The 24,111-nt window shown below is 39.0% G+C and overlaps 1 protein-coding gene across 1 annotated transcript in view; it reads right to left on the bottom strand.

Annotated features, from left to right (window-relative positions):
* Positions 1–24,111, bottom strand: part of LOC126252420 (low-density lipoprotein receptor-related protein 4) — an 827,262-nt gene that overhangs the window by 188,558 nt on the left and 614,593 nt on the right. Inside the window, exons 10-12 of the mRNA XM_049953310.1 lie at positions 21,997–22,195; positions 17,568–17,700; positions 10,435–10,621 (exon numbers count right to left, since the gene is read on the bottom strand). Coding sequence (XP_049809267.1) covers positions 10,435–10,621; positions 17,568–17,700; positions 21,997–22,195 — 519 coding nt within the window. The remainder of the gene's footprint in view (positions 1–10,434; positions 10,622–17,567; positions 17,701–21,996; positions 22,196–24,111) is intronic.

The raw sequence follows: 24,111 nt of genomic DNA, 5'->3' as shown, positions 1-24,111 counted from the left end.
CGTAAACTTGCAGGAACAACCACGCGAGGAGCTGTATCATCGGTAGCCAGAAGGAGAACTCCTTCCAAGACCGAGAGGCGGTTTCGTAGAAGAAAATAATTACGAAGAGGGTCTGAGGCCCGGCCCGGAGGGCGGGATGACCACCCCTGCTGAATGAGGCGAACTACTTGCCGGAGAACCGGGTCAGCCGCCGTTTCCCTGGCGACTCGAGAACTAGTGATCGGGAAGCCATCAACCGCTTGGCGGGATGCCACATCCAATTGAAAACACATAATCTCCTCTCGATCGAACGTAGGATCCGGGCCCACCGGAAGACGGGAAAGAGCGTCGGCGTTGGCATGATGTCCTGTAGGGCGAAAATGAATGTCATAATGGTACTTAGAGAGGAACAAGGCCCAGCGCTGTAGTCTGTGGGCCGCTCTATCCGGAATCTGAGAGGCGGAGCCAAATAACGATATTAACGGCTTATGGTCAGTGATTAACTGAAACTTCGTGCCATACAAGAAAGGGTGAAACTTGGTAACAGCGTAGACAATGGCCAAAGCCTCTTTTTCCACCTGGGAGTAATGGGCCTGCGCGGGACTAAGCGTTTTCGACGCAAACGCCAGTGGTTGCTCGGAACCATCGGCGTTGCGATGGGCCAGGACCGCCCCCATCCCATCCTCGTCGCCAATTGTGAAGTAACACTGTTCTCGTTACGTCACACTTCACTTAGCGTAGACCGGGACTGTGTCCTAGGCATGCCCGATGTTGACTGACTGGGCACGGCCCGTGCTGCCGGAGTTGTTGTTGTTGTTCTTGTTGTTACGCCGGCAGAGGTCGCGTCCGAATTCTCGCGTGCCCTCTGGTGGACGGGACTCTACTTGCGGCAACTACTGTCCGTGACGCGCCGTGCCAATGTGCGCCTCCCGCGATCTTTCTGGTGGCTACTACAAGAACAAATTACTTTTATGCATACAGTTTGATTAGAAATCTGCAAAATATTGTTGCAAACAATATATTGATCCCCAAGAATAGGACACCAGCTAATTCTCACATTGAAATATCAAACAATGGAAAATATAGGATGGAATGTTACAATATTATGAAAAGGAAAGTTGCTACTCACCATACAGTGGAGATGCTGAGCCACAGATAGACACAACAAAAAGACTCTCACAATTAAAGCTTTCGGCCATTGAGGCCTTTGTCAACAATAGACCACACACACACACACACACACACACACAGAGACTCATGCAAATGCAACTCGCACACACGACTGCAGTCTCAGGCAACTGAAACCACACTGCCATTGAAATAAATGGACAAACAGTAGGAAAAACAGAGAATATATGATTTCTTGGCACATGGATACAACAGAATATGAAATGAGATCCACAAGTAGACTACAAAACAGAAAATTGAGCAAAACATGTTTCATAATACAAACATTAAGAAACTGTTTATCATGTGATAATTTAAGGAACACATATTTTCCTTATGCTCACTCAGTATTGAAATTTGGTATACTATTTTGGGGAAACTGTGGAGTAACTTTGATATCACTTAGATCACAGAAAAACATTATCAGACTAATGGAAGGAGTAGAACAAAGATCATCATGCAGGCATCTATTCACTAAAAATAAAATACAACATCTTTTGTCTATTTACATACTACAAAATGTAACTGTTTTAAAAGAACAATCAAGCAACAACAGTCCACGCATCACCTGTAATGAATCTGTACACAACTGCCACACAAGAGAAATAAATGATGTACACTTACAACAGATACATACATCACTACTACAGAATTGCATATGCCAGCCAACCTCAAATGGTACAATGGAATACCAAAGTTCACAAAAATAAGAGACATAAATAATTTCAAATCCACCATGAAGGATTACTTAGCCAAGCACTGCTTGCATGCAGTAAGGGACTAACTAGAAAAACAAAACTGTAGCACCATTAAGGTTGAATTTTTAAAGTGTATAGAATAATAAATAATGTGTAATATTTCTTTTTGCTAAACTAATGTGTGTAAAAATACTTCAAGAAATGTACATAGTAATTAAGGAACCATCCAATATCTTTTGTACAGTGTACAGCCCTAGGTTCACAGGAACAATAAATAAATAAATGAATGGAAGGAAGAATATTTTTCTCAGTGAGTGCACCATTTCACATTAAGATAATTTTGACCCTGTTTCTTCAGTACACAAGTTACACACAATTGGACAGTATGTCTGAATTTGGACGACATAGCTGGTTGTTTGCTTACTCTGAAGATATCATCTTGTATAGATTCTCAACAACAGGAGACTAAGTGTGGATCCAAAAAATATAATTCCACCTTAAATAAAATAATCTAGAAGGGTCAGCAAAACAGGGAGGTTTTCTCAGAAATTATAACCTCATGCTTCATCTAGTTTAATCTATATTTAAAAAGTGAATAATAGCAATGCTAATAAGAGAAGAGTAACATCTATTTATCAGCCACAACTGTAGCATTGAAGCATTGTTGACAGACAGAACATGAAGATAGTTGAATCTCAATTCTCAGGAAAAAAAAGTTGTTGAATGAAAAGGAAAGTTGTACAAAATCCTGGATTAGGTGACAACAGGCTATCATACAGGGCTCTCATTTTCTTATCTCTCTCCAAATTGCATCAGCAACAAGTTTTCAATCCTACTTTTAGATAACAGAGCACCCTCTGCAATACTGTGATGTAAATCTCTCATTTTATGCAAATACTGTGTGCACCAGTAACAATGCATTTTTTTCACTGTCAAAAGGTGGTGACAGAGACATTAGTTCATCCCAAGCTGTAAGTATGAGATGAACAGCTCATCCCCAAAACACAGCTAGCTGGTAGTCAAACGCCAGTCACACACTGTCTCAAAAAAGTAAAAGCCCAATAAAATCATCCAGATAGAGGGTCAGACTTGTTGAAAGGTTGTACCATTCGCCACTAGCCAACAGTAATAAAACTGCCAGATATTGATCTTGTGGAATAACATGGAAGTGGTACTGCCAAAGCATCAGTATAATGATTGTAGAGCCATGGTCCAAACTGGCCAGACCTACCCACTGTTGAGCCCAGTACTCCTTAGGTTCTCAGAAAGTTTCAGTGAACCCATATTACTCAAACAAGAGATGATAAGGTTTCTGCACTAATTTGAGGCATCATCATTAAGGCAGTTACATGTTACTTCAAACAAACCTTTCTGCCACCAGTGTATGCCTGTTACCTGATACAAGAAGTTGAGAAAGTCACAAATAAGGGGTACATTATGCATCGTCTACCCAACGTCTGGGTCCTGAAGGGACTTTGGGTATTAAAAAATGCCAACACCTAAAATAAATACTAGAGCATTTGACCACAATACCATTGTGTTGTGTTGGCAAGATTTTTCTCACCTCATTCACTGAGTCACCACTGAGAACACTTTTGTGTTACCTCTATTGATACCTCTGACATTAGCATAATGTGGCTCTCATCCAAAAGCATAGGACTGGTCTGTCCACAGACCACTTTATGGAATGATGATGTGTTATCAGCCAAGTTTCCATTATGGCATCAAAAGGCACCTCGATTTTCTTGAAACTCAAACATCAAATTATCACCCCAGCATGTGCCCAAATGCAAATATGTTGCCTTCTCTCGAAGTATCCAATCAAATAAGCTTCAGTAGTGAATCTCGAGCACCAATGAATGTTCAGATTACTCCAATTTTTCTCAGAGCTTTAGAATCACATCAGTAAAAATTAGGGATAACAGTGAGATTTCACAGTGGAGGACGTGCCGTGTTATCTGTACACAATTACACTAATAATATAGTTCACAAATTGTTAATTGTATCAAAATTCACTAATTCATATTTCATGCATTTATGGAAAATTTAGGATAGAATCAAATATATATATCAACATGTGCACTCTGCAAAGCACTGTCAAGTGCATGGCAGAGGAAGCTTAGCATTGTACCAAATGTTTATGTTTCTTCTCACTAGAACAGCATATGGAATGTGGAAAGAATAACTGTTTTTAACCTATGTGCACACTGTAATTACCATAATCTTGACTTTGTGGTTCCAATTTCTGGGGACTGAAAGTATACCTCTAGATTCTTCTCTTAATACTGGTTCTTGCAATTTTGTAAATAGTCTTTCGTGAGATAAGTGATGCCTATCTTTGAGCATCTAGCAATTCAAATTTTTCAGCATTTCTGTGACACTCCCCATTAGTCAAACAAAAATGTGGCCTTTCATGCTGCATTTCCTTGTACATGTTTAATATCCCTTGTTAGTCTTGTTGCCAAGTGCCGTGAGTCATGTGTCGCACAGCCTATGGCTGGCCATTACTGGCACACGTGCAAGGCAACTCACCTAGACAGTGCATACATGGCCCATGCGCATAGCTGCCTCCATGGTAATGTAGAAATAACCTGCCAGTGTACCTACATCAAACTGCTGCACAACAGTAATGCACCAACCATGCTATGTCACACCATCATTGACTCGTTGACGATGGCCATACCCCTACACTGCCAGTGCTTTATATGCACACACTTGGCAACTTGGCAGTCTCGTCTTCGACTTCAAAATTTCTGATACTCAACACCACATCATTTGGTTCACCCTCATGTGGATTATCAACTACACCTGGATCTGGACTATTCAGGGACTTCTACTACTCAGCACTCAAGCCACATGGTTCACCCAAGGACTTCATTGATCGTCATCCCAACGGTAGCGCTAGGTCAGTTACTGCACAGCTGTATTGACCTATTCTTCTGTCTTCAATGGATGAGGAATAAACCTTGTTGATAATTCATGCCTTCTGTTATTTATTGTTCCACCATCTCAGATACAACAAATTAGTGGTAACAGAGGCTGGTTGTTGTGATGGTTTCCATTTTCTGCCTTGGTGATACATCCTTGCTTTCCAGATCTGTGTCTAATCCCCTTTGAGAGGGGATCATGATACAATTTTTTCTTTTTAGTTTTTTGTCATGGCTGCCACCCTACAGGAGGAATCTGTATCATTAAATGAATGTCTTAATGATGCAGTTTGCTCAACTGATGGACAAGGAGTCATTGCTTTTGAAAGACCAATAGTTTCTGCAGCAAGCCCTGCTTCAATGCATGACTCAGGCTGATAACAACAGCAACAGACACCAATCGGCTCTGCCATTTCAAAGTCCAACATGGTCACAGAAGAGTGGGTCAAATGCAAACTGCAGCTGTTTCTAACATTTTACAGCCTACAACATTTTGGGTAATGTTCCTTTCTTGTGTTGGTGTGGACATCTTGCACATTTGTATTAAGCTTTTCCCCATTACTGAGCCTGAATCACTCAATTTCCTGCAGGTCACTGCCACTCTTGGCAAGTATTTAGACTCTCAGGTGGTGATATCTGCTGGGTGATATAAGTTCTCCTGAACGAAGTGCCAAGCTACCCAGACCTAACAGTAGTGGCTCAGGAGGCTATGGGGCATGACCTGAATCTGCAAATTTGTGTGTCCCTTCTGTAAACTGCACATGGACATCAAGTGGTGGGACACTACTGTTTAAAATGCTATTGATTCCCAACTTCGGGTGGAAGTCCTCAAACAATCGGACCCATAGCTTGAGGATGTTATTTGCATAACTGAGGCACAGAATTGTTTGAACAGCAGAGCTGGAAATGTTGCCACCTGTGATGGTTGTTCTTGACACCCATCGGACTTCTCCAGTGGACCTGGCTGCTCCTCACCAACAGTGTTTTGACTAGCTCTGATCAGCCACCTCATGGCAAGGAATTCACATCTATTTCACACGGTCATTTTGAGGTTTGTGATGGCTTATTGTGGTGGATGTTTTAATCAAATTTCCTTTTATTGTCCTTCCACATTCCACAACATCGTCCAGCACAATTCAGTCTCTAGCAACTATATTCTGCCAAGAAGGATTACGAACTATTGTTGTATCTGACAATGGCCCACAACTGACTTCAACAGACTTTATATTTTTCTGCAGGGCAGATGGCATCACCCTCGTCAGATCAGCACTTTTCTCACCACAATCTAACAATGAAGCAGAATGATTTGTGCATACCTTCAAGGGGTAGATATTGAAGTTAAGGCAGCCCCACTTTGCTTCTATTCTGTATGATGCATCAGGGAGATAAGTTGCTGGCTGAACTTCTGAATGGCAGGTCTCTCTACATTGCATCTCCTCCATCCTCCTCAGTCCCCAGATACTCCTCTGGCTCCATTAAAATTCCAGGTCTGTGCCAAGGCATATTTCAGGTTCTTTAACAGTAGTCATTCCTGGGAGCCTGGGATTACAGTCAAATCTGTTAGCAGAGCAACCTATGTCATTTGGGTTGGGTTGGGACACCATCATCACAGACATTAATATCAGCTATGTCCTCATACTGTTTCTGAGACTGGTCAGGTCTTACCATTCCAAAGACTGTGCAAGCAGACAGTTTCTCCCATGGCAGTTATCAAAGACAGGTTTTGTACCAGCAGCCTGGCGCTACCAGCAGGATTCTCTATTCATGACCACTGTTATGGCAGCCTTTAGAACCTGGATCACCTCTTTCACAGCCCCACTCCCTCCATCACTGCAGCCCCAGCCATCACAGCATCTAGCGTTGCAACCCACGGTGCCATCACTGCTGCAGCAGCCACCACAGACGGTGCCTCCTGATGCCCCAGGAACAGTCACCATCCTAATCACTGTCATTACTGAGACACCCATGGACCTGGATTCGCCTATGCCACATCATGTTTGGCAAGAGTCGCATTCTGCCTCAAGTTTTTCTTCCAGTTTTTCCAGGGCCCATGGAGCAAACGCTTGAATGCCGGTTGGACATGTCTGCACCCAGCTCCTGGTCTGCCTTCATCAACCTGCTGGATGCCCCCACTGGCACCGTGGCCCCTCACAGCATACCACCACACTGAGGCATTTTTTTTTTGGAGGGGGGAGGGGAGGGGAAGCAGTGGGGTATCACCAATGCCTACATTACAACACCTGCTGACAAGCAGCTGCAGGTCACATTTCACACAGCTTATAGCCAGCCATTCATGGCTCATGCATATCACCATCTAGTCGGACAGTGCAGATGCGGACCATTCATGTAGCTGCCTCTGTGGTAATGCAGCAACACCCTTGTGGCTTATCCAGAGCAAACTGTTGCATGACAGTATTGCACCAACCACGCTGTGCCATGCCATCACAGACTCATTGATGGCAGGCATATCTTTACAACATCATGGCTTTATAAGCACACATGGCACCTCACTCGGCAATATCAAATGCCACATCATTTGGTCACCCTTATCTGGATTACTGCCTATGTCTGGAACTGGATGATACAGGGACTTCTTCTACTCAGCACTTAAGTCATCGGGTTGATCCACGGACTTTGTTGATCGCTGTTCCAGTGCTGGCACTAGCTCAGATACTGAAGTGTTGTATTATTCTGTCTTTCTGTCTTAATTTATAGAGGCATAAACCTCATTTGGTGTTCCTTCATTCATATGTATAACAGTCAATGAAATGAAGTCTGCCACCTGCCTTACCTATGACTGAGCCTATGTGAGGATTGCATTTCACATCCCTTCAAATAGTAATACAGAGGTATTTGTACAAGAGACTGATTTGAATTGTGATTCATTGATGTTATGGTCATAGAATACTAATTATCTGCATTTTTTGAAGAGTAAAATTTTATATTTCTGTACATTTAAAACATGCTGCCAATCTTTTCACAATTTTGAAGCTAATGGAGATCTGACTTAGTATTTGTGAACCTTTTTTAAATATAGTGTTTCATTATACATAACTGTCATCTGCAAAAAGCCTGAAGGTACTATTAATACTGTCTGCACAACACACACATACAGGGTGTTATGAAAAGGTACGGCCAAACTTTCAGGAAACATTCCTCACACACAAATAAAGAAAAGACTTTATGTGAACATGTGTCCGGAAACGCTTAATTTCCATGTTAGAGCTCATTTTAGTTTCATCAGTATGTACTGTACTTCCTTGATTCACCGCCAGTTGGCCCAATTGAAGGAAGGTAATGTTGACTTTGGTGCTTGTGTTAACATGCAACTCACTGCTCTACAGCATTGGCATCAAGCACATCAGTACGTAGCATCAACAGGTTAATGTTCATCACGAACGTGGTTTTGCAGTCAGTGCAATTTTTACAAATGTGGAGTTGGCAGATGCCCATTTGATGTATGGATTAGCACGGGGCAATAGCTGTGGCGCGGTATGCTTGTATCGAGAAAGATTTCCAGAACGAAGGTGTCCCAACAGGAAAACGTTCGAAGCAATTGATCGGCATCTTAGGGAGCACAGAACATTCCAGCCTATGACTCGCGACTGGGGAAGACCTAGAATGACGAGGACACCTGTAATGGACGAGGCATTCTTCATGCAGTTGACGATAACCCTAATGTCAGCATCAGAGAAGTTGCTGCTGTACAAGGTAACGTTGACCATGTCACTGTATGGAGAGTGCTATGGGAGAATCAGTTGTTTCTGTACCATGTACAGCGTGTGCAGGCACTATCAGCAGCTGATTGGCCTCCACGGGTACACTTCTGCGAATGGTTCATCCAATAATGTGTCAATCCTCATTTCAGTGCAAATGTTCTCTTTACGGATGAGGCTTCATTCCAACGTGATCAAATTGTAAATTTTCACGATCAACATGTGTGGGGTGACGAGAATCCACACGCAATTGTGCAATCACATCATCAACACAGATTTTCTGTGAACGTTTGGGCAGGCATTGTTGGTGATGTCTTGATTGGGCCCCATGTTCTTCCACCTACGCTCAATGGAGCACGTTATGATTTCATACAGGATACTCTACCTGTGCTGCTAGAACATGTGCCTTTACAAGTACGACACAACATGTGGTTCATGCACGATGGAGCTCCTGCACATTTCAGTCGAAGTGTTCATACGCTTCTCAACAACAGATTTGGTGACCGATGGATTGGTAGAGGCGGACCAATTCCATGGCCTCCACACTCTCCTGGCCTCAACCCTCTTGACTTTCATTTATGGGGGCATTTGAAAGCTCTTGTCTACGCAACCCTGGTACCAAATGTAGAGACTCTTCATGCTCGTATTGTGGACAGCTGTGATACAATACGCCATTCTCCAGGGCTTCATCAGCGCATCAGGGATTCCATGCGACAGAGGGTGGATGCATGTATCCTCACTAACGGAGGACATTTTGAATGTTTCCTGTAACAAAGTGTTTGAAGTCACACTGGTACATTCTGTTGCTGTGTGTTTCCATTCCATGATTAATGTGATTTGAAGAGAAGTAATAAAATGAGCTCTAACATGGAAAGTAAGTGTTTCTGGACACATGTCCACATAACATATTTTCTTTCTTTGTGTGTGAGGAATGTTTCCTGAAAGTTCGGCTGTACCTTTTTGTAACACCCTGTATAAATGAATAGATCCTTAACAACCATATAGGCCAACCACTGAGCAGTAGCACTAAGTAAAGGCAGAAAATGTTTTAGCTTTCAGATGAAGTCTTTCAGTTGAGATAATAAAACATATACAGCCACTGTTGTCTCTCAGTGCTGCTACCTGACATATTCAGTAGCCATTGGGGCAAAGATGTGTGGCACAGAAATGACAATGCATGAAGTGGAAAGAGAGGTAGTTTTCATATTATGGATACCCCACCTTTCATTGATATTCTCAATTTTCTCTATACATTTTTCCATAAGTCATCTAACTTGGCCCTGCACATACATTTTTAGTACATCCTAAAACAATCTCTACTAACCGCCCTCCTGCACTAGAATGCTCGATTTTTTGTGTTTATTACATGCCAGTCTGCAGCTCAGCCTTTGCCCTATGCACTGAGCAGCAGTGCATTATCATACACAAGTTATAGTTCATATTTCAGAATCTTTCTGGGTTTCATTCTACAGTGTTTAGTCTTCAACAGACTGGCCTCTGAATTGAAATTATATACACAACAAATTTATTTCTCTTTGTATTGTATGCTATTTAGGTTTACAAAATATATTGTGCTGTACTGATTTCAGCCTACTTAATATATAAGAGAATCTCAAGTGTGATACTTATTTAATGGAATCCATATTCAATGTTTGAAGCAATTTCATGTATTGTCCTCTCAATAGAAAGCAAGATTTCCCTGTTTTTAATTTCCTATGGTTATTTTGTGATTTAAAAATTGAGAATATGATGTGTGAGTGTGTGTACTACAGAAAACCTTTATTTAAAAACCAAGACATAAAACAATAAAATTTTAAAAGCATTCATAGGAGGTGCGTACTGCATTCTTAGCCATCAAGATGGGAAATTCTACAAATACCTAAATTTCTTTTAGAAAGTATACATATTTTTTTCCATTTCTATCTAATAATTATCTACAGAACTTACCTGTCTAATGTCAACTCTATTGGCAAACAATAACGTTGGTGCAGCACCCATAGCCTTGCATGTTCGGCCATCAGGGCGCAATATGTAGCCAGTCATGCAGCCACACGTAAATGACCCTATAGTATTATTACATGTTTGACTACAGACAGGATCTGTTTCAAAGAGGCACTCATTAATGTCATGACAACTGTGGAAGAAAGAATTCACATTTTTAGCATTGGGAGTATTTTCATTTCTTTAGTTTTGCTATACAGATGTACATTGTCGTTACATAACAAAAATGGAAATTCTTGGGTGCAGAAATATGTAAAATAAGGAAAAAGGCAACCATTCTCCTATAGCAGACTAGTGTTTGAAGCATAGAAACATGTAACAGAAAACAGTATTCACATCTACATCTACATCTACATTTATACTCCGCAAGCCACCCAACGGTGTGTGGCGGAGGGCACTTTACGTGCCACTGTCATTACCTCCCTTTCCTGTTCCAGTCGCATATGGTTCGCGGGAAGAACGACTGTCTGAAAGCTTCCGTGCACGCTCTAATCTCTCTAATTTTACATTTGTGATCTCCTCGGGAGGTATAAGTAGGGGGAAGCAATATATTCGATACCTCATCCAGAAACACACCCTATCGAAACCTGGCGAGCAAGCTACACCACGATGCAGAGCGCCTCTCTTGCAGAGTCTGCCACTTGAGTTTATTAAACATCTCCGTAATGCTATCACGGTTACCAAATAACCCTGTGACGAAACGCGCTGCTCTTCATTGGATCTACTCTATCACACTAGCTTTCAAGCTCTTGCCCTTTTCTTTTAAATAAAAGTACACACATTCACACACACAAGCACACATATACCCAAACACATACTCCTGTGGCCATGGTGAGACTGACTATTGATTATCAATTATTGAAAGCAGTTGCCTGAGCTGATAGAGGATGGGAGGATATAGGGAAGGATGCAAGGATAAGATGAAAGATACACAGGGAACAGAGCACAAAAAGATATAGAAAGAAGAAGTAACCCTTCTTGCTCGACCCTCCATACTTCTTTCATCTCATTGTGCATCTGTGGAGCCTCTTTCCCACTATACCCTCCTTGTGTCCTCCCCTACCCCCTCCCCACCTCCATCAGCTTAGACAACTGCTTTCAATAATCAGTACTCAAGAACAAGTTTCAGAGTGGCCACAGGAGTGTGTGGTAGGGTGCTGTGAACTGTGTGTGTGTGTATGTGTGTGTGTGTGTGTGTGTGTGTGTGTGTGTGTGTGTGTGTGTGTGTGTGAATGGGCATACTTTTACTAGAAAAAGAGCGAGAGATATAAAGCTAGTATGAAAACAATTTCTAGTTAGGTGGTTCGATGCTTCACAGATCAATCCACTGCAGGTGAGTGGTTGCCTTTCCCTTATTTTACACACTGTCATTACAGGTATGAAAAAAGAGTAACACTCTACAATAATTATAAATGAAAATTTTTTATAAGTAATGACTCAGCTTGTGAACATTATTGGGTCATCGTTCTAGTAAGCATTATAGTTTGAGGCAACTTCAGTTGTTGTGTTACTATTTGTAGCAGCCAAGAAGTATTAAGTTTGCTGCTAGTCATTTCCATATATCTCTCCATATGCTCCTTAGTATTTGATCAGTCTGCATGCAATGACTCCAGGAGATGGTTGAAGGCAGATGCTTCAGTTGTAGTGTGATACATCAGTAAACTATGAATTATACTGTATGACGAAGGTTGCAAGTAATCAGCCAAATGTTTTTGATTGTGCAAGGTGAGCTATTTGATACAAAGGAGGTTAGAGTTTATAACCTTGTGTTGATCAGCTGCAGAAGGACAAATCAAGAAAGTGGTCATGGCCTGCTAAGGAACTCATATTGATATTCACCTGATATGACTTAGGGAAACCATGGAAAATTTAAACCACAATGACTGAACAGGTATTTGAGCCCCACTCTTGCAGAATATAAGTCATCTGTATTTACCGCAGAGTTACCTAACTCTGTAATGTACACAGATTAATGTAGGTCAAAGTTCTGCCACTAATGAGGATGATGAGAGCAGCAAGAATCACGAAGCAAATCGGACAGTTGCCCGTCTGAATACGAATGTGCATCAACATCTAAATTTTCATGTGTTTTGCTTATGATGAAGCAGATATTAGTTCATGTATCACTATCATTTTGCCCTTTCACATTCTCTTTCTGGATGCAATTTTGTGTCACTGTTCCATGTTATGTCACTCAGGATATTAAACTATTAATCAAACATTAATCAGTCTCTATATATGTTTATTTGGAATAACTTATATATGTCTATGATGAGGATCAACTGTCAGTCACTGCTCCAAGAGTTCATTGCTGCACCTTTTTCCATGTTTTGGTGCAAACTTCTGGTGTTCTGTCTCTTTCCCATATACGAGGGTAGTTTTAAAAGTTCTCAGAATCACCACAAGAGGTCAGCACTAGCGCAACGAGTTGTTCACATGATATTAATTGGAATGCTGCCGGTAAACATGTGCCATGTCAGTGCTCTTGGAAGAGAGCTGTGGCAGTGACGTGGCTCTATTGTTGTTCCAGCAAAGTGATTTGTGAAGATGGAAAAAATCGAGATTCGAACAGAGATTAAGTACTTCGTAAGGAAAGGTATGAAAGCAAAGGACTTTCATGCCAATTTCCAGAATACACCGGGCGGACTGGTCTTTCATATTCAACTGTTGCCAAATGGACAAATGAATTTAAATTTGGTCAGGAGAGCTTAGATGAAGATCCACACAGTGGCCAGCCAAGATGTGTCACTTCTTCAGAATCATTGCAAAAGTGCACAAAATGGTCATGGAGGATCGCGGATTGAAAGTGCATGAAATTGCTCATGTCTGCCAGATGTCATCCAAAAGGGTATATTACATTTTAACTGAAGAATGAGAAATGAAAAAATTATCTGCAAGATGGGTGCTGCGACTCTTGACACGGATAAAAAATGCATGTGCCCTCACCATGGCAAAATTATGTGACTAAGGTATGAATTGTTGCCATGCTCACCTTATTAACCTGATATGGCTCTGTCAGACTTTCATCTCTTCCCAAAACTGAAAATTTTTCTTGGTGGACAAAGATTCACTTCAAACAAAGAATTGATAGCCAGAGTTGACAACTACTTTGCAGGCCTGGAGGAAACTCATTTATGAGATGGGATCAAGGCATTGGAACATCTTTGGAACAAGTGCATTATCTACAAGGAGACTACATTGAAAAATAAAAAAAGTTTCAGTGATGTAAGTACTTTTTTTCTATTTCGTTCCGAGAACTTTTCAAACCACCCTCATACAACAGCATAATCCACAAGCAGCCTCATGGATTCAAATGAATGAACAGTGTCTGGTACAATTATGTAATTGTTTTATTAATTGCAACTGCACATTTAATTCAGTTGGCACATAATCAGAACAGAAAAATAAGAAAATAATTACAACTCAAACAAGTGAACCTAGCAAGTACTGGATCTAATATTGCTACAAGGTGAGTAAATATAAAAAACTTTAAAAACTTACTTGATTGAATTCTGAAAGCATTAAGTATGGGGCCCTGTTGTCTTGTAAAACAGCAGTGGAAAGCATGCTTCCTATTGTCATGAACTACAAGTTAACATACGGGAATCCTACAAAGAGGTAAAAAGATAAATAGCAAAAACATTGAGCATAACAGATTGGTGATGGATGGAGAAGGGGGAGGGGGGTGGTGGGTGGGGGGTCAGATAAAAATATAAACGTAATAGGAAAGAGATGTCATGCAATTAAAACTCACCATAGCAGAAGGAAGAGCTGGTGCACCAGTAGGTACTTGTTTACAACAATCATGCTGATTTGGGGTGGGCCAGCAGTGCCCTCACTAACCATAAACACAAAAATAGTGAAGTAAGGTTATGGAATAGAAACTGCATGAATTGAGTGCCGGCCAGGTGATGGTGCTGGAGCAGTGGGAATTTCAATTAAGTGCAGGGGTATGGGGAGGGAAGGGGAGGAGGGGGTGGGGAGGAGGGAAAAGGGGAGAAAGTTAAATATATGGGAACCTTATGTATTAATGTGGAAGAACAGGCAACGGGGAGTGTGGGCAGAGATAAATGGGAAGTGGTGTGATGTGAACTTCATGTAAGATATAGGTAATGTTAAAATAACAGAAATCAAACATGGAAAATCCAGGATGAAATGTAACAATATTATGAGAAGGAAAGTTGCTACTGGGGATTCAGTTCTCTGGGACTGCAGACATGTGTGCAAGTTGTGTTTGTGTGAGTGTGTGCGTGCGTGTGTGTATGTGCGTCTACTGCTGACAAAGGTCTTAATGACTGAAAGCTATAATTATGTTAATCTTTTTGTTGTGCCTATCACGATTCAGCATCTCTGCTATATGGTGAGTAGCAACTTTCTTTCTCTGGTATTGTTACATTCCATCATGGATTTTCGATTGTTTGATTTCCTTCTCATAATTCTGTTATAATGACAGAAAGGGATATTTGTCATATTGTTACAGGAAAATTTTGACCTGGGACGAATGGAAAGAAAGGTGTTATAAGCACTCATAGGAAAGACAGGAGGGGAGGAACTGGTTTTAATAAGGAAGCACGATAAAAGGGCAGGTAGTGGGGTGGGTGGTAGAGATGAAGGGGGAGGCAGGAACATTTCATTCATCTTTCATCCAAAATGGAATTTTCATACCCTTCCCTCCCATTCTACCACCCCTTTCCTCCCCCTTATCCTATTTCCTTATTAAAACCAATTTCCTCCCTCCCCCATGCCCCTTCCTACCTTTTCTACCAATACTTTTTGGCATATTTCTTTCCATTCTTTTCCTCTAACAGTATGACAAATTTCCCTTCCTGTTATTATTATATTACCCTCTATCTCACATGAGCCTCACATCACACCATTTTCCCTTTACCTCTGCCCCTCCTTCCTTTGCCCATTCTTCCATATTAGATATATGGAGTTTCCATTGTTTGATACTTGAGGTTCCCATTTTCCCTTTACCTCCGCCTACCCCTTTCCTCCCCTTCCCTCATCATTCCTGATCCAGAACCATCACCTGGCTGGCCCTCAACTCACACAGTTCGTATTCCGTAAACTTGCTACACCATTTCTGTGTTTATGGTTGGTGAGGGCATTGCAGTTCCACGCCATTCAGTTTGTTCACTGTAAACATGTATCAATTGCTGCACCTGACTCTTCCTTCTGCTATGGCGAGTTTTAATTACGTGACATCACTTTCTTAATTACCTTTATATTTTATCCATTACTCCCCCACCCCCTCCCAACTTGTTATGCTCAATGTTTTCACTATTTATCTTCTTACCTTTTTTTATGGTTCCCCTGCATTAACTTGTAGTTACTGACAAGCATGTTTTATACCACCATTTTACATTACAACCGGGGCCCCATATTTAAAGTTTTTGAAGTGTTCTAAATTTACTCATCTTTTAGCGATATTAGATCTGCTGATCACTAGTTTCATGTGTTTGAGCTGTAATTATTTTCTTGTTGTTCCACCCTGATGGTGCGCTAACTGAGTGAAATGTGTAATTGGAATTAATAAAATAGTTACATAATAGCAACAGAGAATATTCACTCATCTGAATCATTATCTACTATTGCTGCAGCTGCCATAATGGAATGGAATGGAATACACAGTCTCATGGAGGTTCCTATGGTGCACACCAGAGCATTTATATTTATACAGTGAATAGCAATGACATTATAACACTCCTTTCACATATGAAGATTTTTCCCAAATAAAGATGTCATTTCATCTACTAGAAAGTTCTCCAATGAATTACAAAGGTTGTCTGTTATTCCATTTTGTTCAACAGAAAACAATGAAGAACTGTACTTAATGCCCACTGAAAGTCAACAAACATGGTATCAACCTGGACACTGCTATCTCCAGCATCCTGAATGTCTGGATGTTAAAAATGAACAGACTGAACCAAGACTAACATGAGTGCTATTTGTAGAAACCATGCTGACTCTTACAGAACCAATGTTTTGGTCTCCAAGGAGGTAATAATAAATGAGTATTTAACACAGTATATTCCACAATTTTACAATAGACTGATGTCAGTGATTAAGGTCTATATTTATGCTCATCTGCCCAATGATCTGTCTAGAAAATGGGAATAACCCACTTGTCTCCCCAACTGCTTGGAATACGTTAGTGCTCCAGTAACCTAAAATAAACAGCTGCTAGTAGGTGAATGATTTTCTTGCATAATCTATATAGAATCATTCCGGAATTTTCTTTATTCTAGTCATTTTTTGTCAAGAGTTAATTATGTTTCTATGTCTTTAATAATGTTGTAGTAATTACTCTTTGCTCAGTCAGTTGCTTCTAATCCAAGAATGTCTTACATGGATAAGTTTTATTGAAGTGCACTTCTTTAAACACTGCCAAATAATTACTTATCATCAAAACCAGGATTTGTCAAGACTTTTCCTCTGTTGAGCACTTAAGTTGTTTTTCTATTAAATGCTATATTATCCCAGTGTCTGTATTTTGATATTTGTCAGGCAATTTTGGAAGAACATTTCTGTTGTATTTTAGTCTTTCATTTTGGTGCTAGTGTGATCACTAAATGACAGTTTAGATGACTGACTTGTTTACTGACTGTTTGTAAGACTAAAATTTCTTGTTACAGGTACAAAATTTTTCAAATATTTTAAATCCTTTGATTCTCTTTCTTGTAGTTCTATTACATCATACTTCTAGCTCATTGCTGTTGTATTTTTCATTGCCAATTATCAGTAGCAATAATCTACTAGTAACAGCCTGTTGTGTACATCCCTTGAATATTTCCAAGATAGCAATGTGCAATCCCATTGCTATTGTGCCCACTGAAGCACAATGATTTGAGGTGGCATGTTATACATCTCAAAGGGTTGAGTTTAACTTGTCTTAAAAATAATGTAATTTACTCTTTATATTATATTAAGAGTAAGTTTAATATTCAAAAATTGTAAGTATAAATGCACACTTTACTAATGTACAATACAAATGAATTGCTCATATAAACAACTGAGAATTGTTCAACAACAATGTTGTCTAATAGTGCTCCACATGTCTTTTAAAAAGTAGATACCTGTAGTGATCACTGTTGAGAGTGTAGCCCGTGCGACAGGCACACCCTTTGCTTCCATCTGCATTGGTAACACAGAGGTGTTCACATCTTGAACGTAGTTCACATTCTCTTCGCTGTGGGCAGTTTTCTTCATCTGGCAGAAACATATGAAAACAGGGTATCTTGATAACAACTATTTCTCAAGTCTTCCTACAACAAAACTTTAGAGTTTTCATTTCAAACCAAAACATTACAGAAAAATGAAATGAGCATAGAAATAAGAGATAAGGTATGAATGTAGGAAACATATGGTAATATAAGAGGATACATCACTTTTAGTGCTGAAATACAAGCTTAAATTGTAGACTGTTCTGTCATGTTAGACAGTATTCATGATACTGGCATAGATAGTTAAAACATATAACATCCTGATGGTACAGATATGATTCTGTAGTAAAAGGTGACTGCTGACACTGAAAATAGACTGTAGAATTATTCAAGTATTGAAAATATTATAAATTCTGCAGCTAAGGTGCTTGCCATGGTGTCAACGGCTCAAGCACACAGTACGATTCTGCACATCTGCTTTGACATGTGACATCATGTGTGACGTTATGAGTTTACATTGCAAAGGATTTAAGCAGCCTGTTATTAAATATTATCTGTGTTTTTTTAGTTAACTAGGAAGTCTACGATGTTTGTAAACTATGCCGTTTATTCCAAATATGTAGTGCTGTACAAAGGCATGATTAGCGTGAAACCTGAGAGCATAGCTTAAGCTAGTACCAATTATGTTTACATTTTTATTTATTACCAGTATGAGTGTGTTCTTCTGTATATGGCATGGTTTGCAAGGGCAAGGCTTAGCAGCAACTTAAGACCATAATTTAAATTATTGCAAGTAAAGTGATATTAGTGATTATGATTATACCGTTGTTCTTAACAGTTATTTGGCTGCTTTTGTAATGTGGCACATTTGTTGAGGTGAGGTTAGGCAGGAAACTAAGTGCAGAGCTCATTTGGTCATGAGTAAAACGAGAAGTAATGTTATTTATAGTTTTTGTTCTTACAAATATTTGGCTGTTTGTGTGTGTGTGTGTGTGTGTGTGTGCGCGCGCATGGTTGCCCATGCACATGTGTGGAAGTGCGGTGTATAAGAAATAGATTGTTCTTTTTGTGGTAGTGCTCTTACCGGTGGTTCACTCCTGTGGTGGATGTTCGTTTTGTGATGTGGTTTGTAGTAATGGTTCAGTTGAGTGGGATAAAGTATTTGGTATTTATTGGCTATTTATTTGTTTTTGTTTTTTACTTGTTGCTTTTCATTTGTACGGCAATTACAGTTTATTCTAGAGGAGTCCATGTGTGTGATTCTCTGAGTCTGTTGTTCCTTTGGAATGATGTTAGCTTTACTGACGTTTTTTTAGTTTTTCCCGTCCACAACCCCCTAATTTTCATAGTTTCCACGTTAATTTCATTAGCTGACTGAAATATTTTGCGTGTTTTCTACATTTCTTCTCAACCTTAACTGTCTATTTTGTTGTCGCGATCATAAAGGCTGTAATGGGCCTCTTAATAAATGTTATCTGTGGTTGTCTTAGAAACTCATGTAAACTTTGTTGCCTACTTGAAATATTACATCATGGGTCAAAGTAGAGGGGTGAAATCGGACCTTGTTCTATACCAGTGTCAATTAAACTTCACACTGTTTCAAAGGAGAATCTGCTTCTCATCTTCAGGTTATGCTGACAATTGTTTGAAGCCCCTTGTGACGCCTCTAAGTGCAATGCTTCAGACGTATCAGCAACATTTATTGTCTTGGTAATGCCTTACAGAACACTGAAATGCCTGTTAAATAACATACAATAAACCAAGAAAAATTAATTAAATAAGAAATATATTTTTGATTATTGGTATTTAATGTCTTATAAACAAGAAGTAAATCAAGGAAACTGATACTTGAAAATGCCTGTGAATAGTACTTTGTTTGATTTTACAGAGTAAATAATTCTGACCTTACACTGCAGTAATTCTGGGAATTTGTGGTAATTTTACATCTGAATACGCAGATCAGAGTTTGAATCTTCTAAGTACCATTTTTGTTGTACTTCCTCTTCCTGTATAAGATCCCTTTCCAAGTATTAGCAGAAAATGGAAGTCTTTGGAATAATTATATGGCAATCTGTAGAATAGTAGTGGGTACATCACTCCTGTTTAGTATTAAGCTCAAGTTTGAAATTCTGAGTTAAATTTGTAGCACTTCTGACCACTCAATGAGAAGTGAAAAACATGAAGACTCCTTCTATTGTTATACTCTATTTGTTTCTATTAGCAATACTTATTCCAACACTTGGATCATATTTAATATAATGAACATGTTTTTAAGTCTGCTTTAGTTTTATCTCAATTACTTGCTACTGGAAGCCACAACAGCACCAACTCAAAATTCAGTCCTAGCTCATGACAGAGCATGGTAAGGCTACATTACTTGTTCTTATACTACTACTGATGCCAATATTAATTCTTCCCCTCTTCTTATTTCCACATATACAGTAGCCACATGAAATAACCAATTTGTTATTCAAGCAGTATTTAAATAAAATTTATTATTCACAGGAAAGTTTTCAAACTACTGATGATAGTAGGAAATTTGTTTCTTATCTAAACATCTTCTTGACATGTGAACATAAATTTTCAGTGTTGCTAACAGTTGATTGTTTCTCGATTGTTTTACCTCATGTAAAAGTCTTTGTTCTCCATGGTTCAATAAATGTTTTTCTTTTTCCGAAAACTCTATGTTTCAAAAGTTATTTATACGGTATTCAAAATTTTCATGTTCTACAATGTTTCATTTTTACAAAGTGGTTATTTCCCAAATTCAGTACCATAGTTTTGTAACTCTGATTCTTCTGTTTATGAAAATATATACTTTCACTTAAATAACCTCTTCGTTTGTTACAATATTATGGAAAGAATAGTTGCTACTTACTATATAGCAGAGATGCTGAGTCACAGATGGGCACAACAAAAAGACTGTCAGAAAATGGGCTTTCAGCCAGCAAGCCCTCATCAGAGGTAGAACACACACACACACACACACACACACACACACACACACACACACACACACACACACACACACACACAAATACACACACACACATGATTGCAGGGCCGAAAGCTCATTTTCTATTTTCTGACAGTCTTTTTGTTGCGCCCATCTGCGACTCAACATCCGCTATATGGTGAGTAGCAACTATTCTTTTCATAATGTTCTTACATTCCATCCTGGATTTACCATTGTTGAATTCTGCCTCTTTGTTAATTAGTACAATTAGAAAATTTCACTTTCTCAAAATATCTTGGCGAACTTTGGGGATCCCTGTGCACATAAAACTGCTTTTCCATAAAACAGTACCTAAAATTCTGCCATTTGTTGGTTATACAGCTGCTAGTTAAATAAACTTGATTCTTTGTCTGTTGCATGTGTCCTTCAATTTTACTGTCTTTTATGTTAATGAATAAAACATAATAGTCAGTACTTTGTTGATTTATATTTTTATGCAGTACTTATGACTACAAATAGGCATTGTGCATGAAGATTTTGTCAGTCAGTGCCCGAGAGTGAAACCTAAAACTTCATGTAGATTTCAAAGTTGGAAACTAGCATTCACTATGCAATAAATCTTAGGTTTTACCATGTCTGTGTTACAATGTTGATTATCTGTGTTACCACTTGAAAAGCTTTGTTAAGGCACTCATAGATTCCAAACCAGCAATATCATAACTTGTAAAAATACTTAGCACAAGCTGATCATCATTGATTTATAGCAATAAATGCAATGAACAAAACAGATGAACTTGACTGTGTTGTGCTATTGTCTCATTATTCACTTGAATGAACCTAAAATTAAGCGAGAAGGTTTTTGCCACCAGTGAGAACCACAAGGCAATGTAAAAGGCCAGTGACATTACAGGATAATTGATCACCTGTCTAGTACCTGGATTACTGGTGAAAACATATTTTATACTATTTCCTGAAAGTTCACAACTTATCACCTGGATTACTGGTGAAAACATATGTTATACTATTTCCTGACAAGTCACAACTTATCTTAAGTTAAACTTGCATGATCTTTTCTAAATCTAATAAAAAAAGCCTCTGACTTGTATCTCACTTAATATAAGACTATTTTCATACTTCAGTTCAGCACTAAATATAACATAATAATGTTGTTATACCTGCTGCTATGCTAAGCTTGTTAATCATTCCTTTCCACTCAACAAACATTTATCTTGCCTAAGCTCTTTCAATTACAGTAACAATAAATAAGTACTGAACATTAAACTGACACAAGTAACTGATTAAGAACATTTCCAAACAATTCTAATGCAAATCATACATTATTTAACCAGAAATGAGTAATCAGTTTGCACATGATTATAAGTATACCTTCTCCTTTAGGACAATCTCTCTTGCCATCACACATATGCTTACGGTTGATACAAGTAACAGAACTTCTTGAGGATGATGTATCATTGGCAGAAGTGATGTTCTCACAGCGAAACTGGTTCTCTTCACATGTAATTTCACATAAAGCTTCATCTTCTCCTTTAGAACAATCAGGCACTCCATCACAGACCCAGGTTTTCTAAAGAAACAGACAATTCAGATATTAGAGTGAGAAGTCAAAGATGCACTTTGTCAAAGGTCACATGTGTCACAACAGTATTATTAACCTGAATACAATAAAAACTTCTCAAAAAATTTATAACCAAATCTGTAAACAGTTTCCTGTACATTATTGAAAGTATAACATGTTCTTCTTTCTGTGGCTAAATGGAATGAAGCAAAATATTTATGAAGATTATTAATCCAGACTTATAGATTAGCTGTCATTGGCTTATATGTCGCTTGTCTCACTCTCACTCACACTGCCTGTGATTCACTGACAGACAAATTGTTTGAGATTTTTGAGTATGTCAATTACTAACTTACTTTTTTTAAGGATGGGGGATGTGATTGTGATTAAATGTAATCAAATGTGAATTTAATAACAAAAGTGTAACTTTAGCATTACAACACTAAATGTCTTTCCTCTAAAAATATATAAAATGTACACCAAACATGCACGTGTTTTGAATCAGCTGTCAGTCTATATCATTTTAGCATCTTTCCACAGCCCCAACTGTCTTTCTTCTCCTTTCTGTCATACTGAGATGTACTACAGCAAAATGAAGCTTAGTTTATTACCATTCAACATAATTCGGCTTCAGTCTGTTAAGTCTGAAGAGCATTAGACAATGACAAAACAGAACATTGGCACAAAGAGAGAGCTACTTATACGCCTTACTATGTTTCCTATGGCACACACTGAAGGCAGCATCCCAATAGTAAGAGAATGTAAATAGAAACGCCTTGAACATTTGAAATAACTGACTCCATTTCTGCTGCAATGAATTAAGATCGATGAGACGTGACACCTCCTCCCTCCCAGCCTCCCCCCCCCCCCCCCTGCCCAAAGCCCACCCTTCTCTCTCTCTTCCCCCCTAATTTAACGAGTTTTTGATTATGCAAGACTGAGAAACCTCCTGGTGAGCACTGTTGGAAGCACCAGCATCAAACAACTTGTTATTAATAATGCCTATTGATGTGTACACTGCCAGCATTCTAATGCAGGAAGTGTCTCTAAGTCTTCCTCAATACTTTATCTATTAACTTGCTTCCTGATTTCCATCAGATTGTGAACACTGCAGTGATATGTATCATTCCATATGAGTACTGTGTAACCATACACCTATCATTCTGATGAAAAATGTTTGCAAATAAATAACTAAATGAGGATTTTTCCAACTATGAGTTTTCATTCTTTTTTGTGTGTCTGTAAGTAACTCAATTTTTCTACTATTTGGTAAGTGATATCGGTTAGTCTTAAATTATTTTCATCCTTTATTTTCCATTGTTTAATCTAATGCAATTTATTTATTTATTTTGTATATAGTGAGTCATCTTGAGGGATGATACACATCATTGTGGTGGGACAATGACTGCGGTAACTACTCAGGAGTAAATATCTGTAGGAGTGTGTGTGCACAATCCACATATCGTGGCCCCAGGTCAGAGTAGTGGAGTGAGAGCCAACATCGAATCATATTAATTTGAAACTGTTAAGCTGACAATTACATTGATTGTCCGAGGTTTAATAGTCATTGTAATGTTCCCAGAGAAAGAATAGTTCATCATTATGAGTTAATTGTGCAATACTGCAAGAAATATGTTCATTGTTTGGAGAAGCGTTGTATTTATTTATGCAATTGCATATAATGCAAAGTTTTATACTTCCAGTGTCTACTGCAAAATCCAAAGAAGAACAGGCTTTTTAGTATCCACGGTCAAAAATAAATAATAAGGTGAGCCACAAAATATCCAGTAATTATAACCCACTAGAAAAGCAAATTTCAGAAACAAACATAATCAACATAGGAAACATCACAACCCGAAAAAGTATACACTTTATCCCACATTCAGCAGAACTTCTGTCAATGATTCTAAAAATAGTCTAAGGAT

This window comes from Schistocerca nitens, chromosome 4, assembly GCF_023898315.1.
Source record: "Schistocerca nitens isolate TAMUIC-IGC-003100 chromosome 4, iqSchNite1.1, whole genome shotgun sequence".
Classification (NCBI taxonomy): Eukaryota; Metazoa; Arthropoda; class Insecta; order Orthoptera; family Acrididae; genus Schistocerca; species Schistocerca nitens.
Note: the sequence above shows the minus strand (reverse complement) of the source record. Positions and strands in the feature narration are given on the sequence as shown.